Source organism: Teleopsis dalmanni, chromosome 1, assembly GCF_002237135.1.
Source record: "Teleopsis dalmanni isolate 2A chromosome 1, ASM223713v2, whole genome shotgun sequence".
In the NCBI taxonomy this organism is placed as follows: Eukaryota; Metazoa; Arthropoda; class Insecta; order Diptera; family Diopsidae; genus Teleopsis; species Teleopsis dalmanni.
The window spans coordinates 203954181-203961002 of record NC_051846.1 but is presented as its reverse complement, the minus strand read 5'-3'; the positions used below and the strand labels follow the sequence as shown (position 1 = coordinate 203961002).

The window sequence follows — 6822 nt, the reverse complement described above, 5'->3', positions numbered from 1 at the left end:
TACATTTATAACAAACAATAATAGAAAATTACCTCTTTTAAATAACTTCAGAGTTAATTAATAGAAATTCTTGGTTGTAGACCCTGAAATGGAAAACAAGTTTTATAAATTATTTTTATATAATAAAATATTTCATATTTCTACTAATGTATACATATAAATATGAGTTACTTTTTAATAAATATAATGTAGTAAACAACAGATTGTTTTACTTATTATTTATTCTTTTATAATATAGTTTTTCTTAGTAACCATAATGGGCAGAGCATCAAAAATACGCAAAAAGTGGGCCACCAAAAAAGGTAAGAAACGAGTACTTTGTATTAGAATAACATCGATAGATTAAGATTTTATAACATTAAATTCTTCAATAGTTGCCAGCACTATTCATCCAACAGTTGGATTGAATGAAAATGAAATTAGAAATCTTTACGAGGAATTTCAGCCGATTGCCAGACCACGTGTACAATTTGTCACTAGTCGTTCATTTAGCCATGTTATGAGATTTATGATTGGTTATTCAACACTTAATTCTATTCGTCAACAAAAACAAGCTGACGAAATCGATAGAAGTAAGAACACTAAACATCGTAGCACATATGTACCAGTACCAAGTCCGTTTCCGCCAAATTTTAACTTCTTCCGCAATGCAGAACATACCATTAGCACAGAGCAGAGTGTAAATAGAAGCCGTCAACAAACAGTTAGTGAACCTTCTTATGGTCGATCAGAACAAAGTCACCCTTCAGGATCCAATGATTCGGAAATTGTAAAGGAAAACAGTGTAGATGGATCAGAGATGCTACAAATGATAGAAATGATAGCAGCAGTTGCTGAAAGTGCTGAAGAAAGTGATGATGAAAATGATGAAGAATCGGAGAAGGTGGAAATAATAACAGCAGATACTGAGAGTAGTGAAGAAAGTGATGACGAAAATGAAAATGATTTGGAGATGGTAGAAAGAATTACAGTAAATGCTGAGAGTGCTAAAGATAGTGATGAAGATAATAAAGATGATTTGGAGATGGTAGAAAGAATCACAACAAATGCTGAGAGTACTACAAAAAATAGTGATGATGAGAATAAAGAAATAATTGGAGCAGAAATGGAACCAGACAATATTTCGCAATCTGAACTAGTTGGACCGCACGAACCAAATGAAATATCTGAACAATTACCGTATGAAGCACAGCTAGACTTAGTAAGCGAAGAAGAAAATTCACCAGAAGATGCTAATGGCCACAATATAACAGACGAAGAACGAAATCTGCAAGAAATGCTACTTCAAGGAGAATTACAGAACGTAAATGATGAAGAAGGACAGGTAGAGCGCGGTCAGGACGAATTTGTAGTACCTCACTTGATTGATGCTGATATTAATATGAGAGTGTTAAGGCTTCTTGAGCAACATGCACATGAAGTGACTACACATAATTTTTTTGCTCAGCCACCAAGCACAGAGCATCCGGTAAAAAGTATATTTACTAAAAGTAGAGTTTACAAAATAGATGAACCGATTTTAAATATAAAGGAAGCCGAAATTAAGATGCGTGATCAGGTAGAAGATAAAAAGGAGTGCAATGCTGAAACAGAGTTAAAAGAAAGTAATGCATTTATTGTGTCAGATGAAAGTGACGAAGTGTTAAGTAGTGAACATGCAACTGATGTAATTGATGAACACAATTTACAGCAAAATACAGAAGAAACTGGTAATCCTGGTGCTGAAGATAATGTTGGTAGTGATGAACCTCAAGAAGGTGATAACGAAAATGAATAAGAGAGCAAAAAAATCAAAAATTATCAAAAAAAAAATCAAAAATTTCAGGAATTAAAAAAAAACTTAATAATATAATACAATATAGAAACAATCACTATGCATTTAAAGCATAGCAAAAAGCCAAGGAACAAAAATAAAATTCTTAACAAGTGATATGGAGAATGTTGTTATATATATTGTATTATAATTTAAAATATACTACTCAGCTGACGCGATGTGCATTCAAATTCCATAATAAAGAGTAGAGTATGTAACCAAAACTATACGATTGGCTAAAGCAACTTAAATTGTTACAAAATATCCTGGATAAATACATACAAATTTTAATATACAAGTAGTAATCACTTTTTATATTATTTATTAATATTTTAACACATTATATTTTACTATACAACTAAATACGACAACACCGGAATACAATATTCTAGTGTTGCAAATCCTTTTTATATAGCAAAAATTGGATATAAGTGACGCAATAAAGAAATTATTTAATGTTGATATATAAATTTTTGTTTTCTCATTTGAAATAATATATTTATAGTTGAATTTGTAAAAAGTAAATTAAATCTTATCATATAAAAAAAATCGTAAGTAATCGTAAGTATTAATTCTTAATCAATTCAAGAATTTAATTATATTTATTGCAATTAAAAACTTAGCAAGTGTTATGTATAAAACAAAACACTCATTTTAAATAAATGTTTATTTCAATTATTTAAAACTGATATGATTTATATTATAAATTAAATTCATACTTGTTAACCACAGATACATTTAACTTTACATACCAAAAGAGTCAAATAATTATGATTTATTGAAAATATTATTAACCAAAAATATTTCATTTGAAATTCGTTCATTACAATCATTTAATTAAATTATTTTCTAACCTACAAATTTATAATAAAATAAAAATAAAATATTTCATTTAAATATTTTACACAAAGCATTGACCAAAATGTTTATTATTTTATGCAGCAGATGGGAGATATTGGGTATTTGTTTGAGGACTAAAGCAACTTTAATTAGATTCATATAATATTGAGAATTAGTTTTATGGTCTTAACTCGATAATTTAAAATTAAACAGTGGTATTCACAATCTCAAGTAACCAGCTCGGTTACTAAGGAACATAGTAACAATGCAAAATAGTAGCTATAAAATAAACATAAATATTTATATAAAATAAATGTAAATAAAAACAATTTACTTGTTCTATAAAAATATATTAATATATTATATATATATATAACATATAAATTTATTTATATTTATATTACATATAAAGGCACAACCGAAAAGAATCAAATAAATAGTGACAGCACGAAATTGACAGTTGTGATTTGACGCCTTGCATAACGTGTCTTTATGGAAAGGACTAGAATGAGTGAAAAATTTCCGTGTCTATTCATCATATGACTGCCCTTATAACATCGCTCTGAAGGTAGGAGTATGAGATTTTGTTTTTAAAACTTTCGCAATCTAATGTTAATGTTAACTCAATCATATTTCTGAGAGCCTGCACAAATAAGATTAACCTCTATATAAATATTTGTAGTTTGGTTGCATGTATATCTCATTCCATTAAATTTAAGATCAATTGTCGGTATAAAAAACTATACTAAAATACATCCACCCAATTGACATTTTCTTTGTTGCATTGAGGTTGCCATGACAACTTGATGTTATGCAGCTTTCATTATATTTGACATCGGTAACAGCATTGCCAACAATGAAAACTGATTTAATTAATCAAAAAAATTTTTTCTCTTCCGACTTTAACTAAAACAAAAAAAAAAATGGTAAAAAATAGCAAAAAATAGTGAAACAAAATTTTGTACATTTCTGTCGATTTTTTTATTTTTATTTTTTTTGCTGAAATTTTTTCTGTTATTCCCCAATTTCAGTTGCCGTTACTGAAATGCAACAAAAGCACCATTGCAATGATTTTTACCTTTTTAAAGCCACGTCACTTCATCTCATCATAGCCAGATTGTATGCGATGATAAACTCACAACCGCTAGGAAACTGCACCAAAAACCATACTCACCGCGACAGTCAACTAACATGTGGAGGCAAGCAGAACGCGGTTGTTCTTGATTTTTTGGGAAAAAAGACGTTCAAAGCGTGTCAAGGTATTACGCTTTTTCTATTTCAATAACAGTGAAAAATTGCTAAATAACAAGAAGAATAGTTTTCTTCTTTTTACTTTAACCTTTTTCTATTTTAAATCTTTGCCATTTTCATTAAGGTTGTACTTTTTGCAGTAATTACTTTTTACTGAGGTCCTTTTTTCTGTCTGCTCTCCACCCAAGAGTTAGATAAATGAGTTAGGTGTTGACGTAAGTGGTAGTACTAAAGGAAGCTTTAAATGTAATGATGACAACTTTTTGCCAGTGATGGTAAGATGTTTGCAATACATAATTATAAGTTTATTTTGTAATTAGTAATATGGAAGATACTTAACACGAATAGAGCATTTTTCATTGACTGAAGTGTCGAAGACGTCTTCAAAAAAATTTTGTTTTAACATCTTTGTTTGTGAAAGTTTTTTGTGATTTTTATATATTGTGGTATAGAATATATTATACATAATAGGTTATATGTACACATATATGTATGTAAACAAAACGAACGGACAGTCCAACAAATTGTACGCAGATTATAAACAATCAGATGAAAATTTAAAATCACTGATGATGAGAACTTGACAATATTTGAAACAGCGTTATATGGTCAGCTAAATTTCAATAAATTTATCAATAATTTTTGTTGTTTGCTTCTTCGTTACTGTTCGAACCCTTCTAAATTTTTTCTTCGTCATAAGACGCACCACATTCGACAAGTCAAGCTCAAAAACAAGTCAAGCTCAAAATCGAACGGAAATTAAAAAAGCCAGTTTTTGATTTTAATAGTCGAAGTTACTATTTAATAGTATGATTCTATTTAGTTGTAATTCACTTATTTCATCGATTTTGCAATTTATGTATCACATCTTCCTAGCGATTTTATAGAAGATCTACAATATACCCATCTACGCCAGGTTTTATTTTTTGTTTAACGTACTAATTACGTTCTTTTTTGCAATAAATCTTTTAAATTATGAAAAGAGCTAGAAGTCGAGGGGAACAAATTTTCACAAATATATTGTTTCCTGCAATAATTTGTTTAAACCATACCTAAACTTGACTGATTTTATAGACAACTTTTAATATATATGACATGGGACTGAACTACTGCATAAATTTCTATGTGGATAGCCAAGCAGCCATTAAGATAATAAAATCATACTGGTCACCATCTAAAAATGTTATAGAATGTAAGGAAGCTATAGCCGGACTCAGCCGCAGCCCTTATATGTACTGGATTCCTGATCAAAAAGGCATAGAGGGAAATGAGACAGTTCATACTATTGCTAAAAATGGCACAAAACTTTCAGAGGAATAAATGAAAGTACTTAGACCTCTTAAACAAATACATAAACTTCTGGATGAGTACATGACAAAGCAAACAAAGAAAAGGTGGTGAAACTTATCCATCTGTACAATAGCTAGAATTATGTGTACACACATATACGAAAAAAAGTACACCGAAGATGTTATATCGTCTAGCTGAAGGGACTGTAGATTGTACTGTAGAAGTGTATTGACAGGTTTCTGTCTGGTCGCACACTAAACCCAATTCGCAGACATGCTTTTAGAAAGTGTGACGTGCCGGATGCAAAGAAAACCTTAATGCATCAGCTGTGTAACTGCCCGGCTCTCTCGAGAACTCGATAAAAATACTTGAACGCTGTCAGTTTTACCGTTTGGACCACATATATGGGGTTTCTGTTGAAATCTTAATATAATTCGTTAATAACACGCGCATCCTAAACGTTGCACACTATCGCTAAAAAATTAAGACTCTGATCTGGTACCACAGTGGACCGTAAAGGTCTACGCGTGACCTCTTTGGTCTACTAGCTAACCTAACCTAACTTGTAAGTAGTTCTAATTTAAGTTTTTTTTTCAGTTTTTATTGCTGTTTATGTTTAGACTCTTGTAATTAACTTGACAAATAAGCAGCATTTTTCTTACACCATTTTTTACCATTTTTCATACAAATTCCTTACGAAATTTATTTAAAAATATGCTTAAGAGTTTGTAAATATTGTTTAAGAGATAAGATTTAATGAATAATTTTAATATATATAAGAAAAAAATATTTTACTATATTTAATATATTTTTAAGTACATCTTCTTACACTTCTGCTTCGCTATGGCACAATGTTGTTTGACACATAGGTATAATATTGGAATTAGAGTACCTTCTAAATTAGCTTAACTACAATCCATCATTTTTATTGAGCTCTTGTCAATCAATTAATTAACTTGCTAATAAGGCATACAGAAAGTAACAGAGCAGCGTCCGCTAAACACCACAGCAAATCAATTAATTATTTTGAAAGTGACTCAGTGAAGAGAAATAATCTTAGAAAAATGTACTTTAAGCTGTGGATTTATTTTGTATTTCCGACTGACTTTTTGTCTAAAATTGCTAAGTTCCCAGTTCTCTGATTAATTCGTAGAAAAGCAAATTTCATTTCATTTTAACTTCTGATAAGCGGAGATTGTTGCTGCGACTGTTATTGTGCAAGACATTTATTACCTACCATTCCACTCTACAGTGGTTGGCTTTAATTTCAGTGCGAAATAAATTAAGATAAATTATAGGATATAATTCAATAACAAAATATCAAGCCATGGAAGCCATGGAAGCCATGGAAGTGTGCATCTGCCAGATCACGGAAATGAAAACATAATTCTGGCAAAACAATAAATTTCTAATGAATTTATTAAATTTTTGCTTACCACCACAATTACAACAAGTCCCAGCAATTGATTTGTTTAAGTAAAATTTAAGTGATTAATAAATTTAACAATTTGTTTTAAATTTACAAATTCTATTAGAAACATAAAATACTCCCTTTTACCTTCTTAGAAATTGTTTAATTCAAAATTAATGAGTTTTTGGAAAATGCTTTTAAGTAATAAATACGATAA

At 29.8% G+C, this 6822-nt stretch overlaps 1 protein-coding gene across 1 annotated transcript; it reads left to right on the top strand.

Annotated features, from left to right (window-relative positions):
• The first annotated feature begins 241 nt into the window (after window positions 1-241).
• Window positions 242-2243, top strand: LOC119671453 (kinesin-related protein 4-like). Its single transcript, XM_038082092.1, has 2 exons — window positions 242-302; window positions 375-2243. The coding sequence occupies exons 1-2, from the start codon at window positions 257-259 to the stop codon at window positions 1775-1777; spliced, it is 1449 nt and encodes a 482-aa protein (XP_037938020.1). The 5' UTR covers window positions 242-256; the 3' UTR covers window positions 1778-2243.
• Window positions 2244-6822: the final 4579 nt, after the last annotated feature.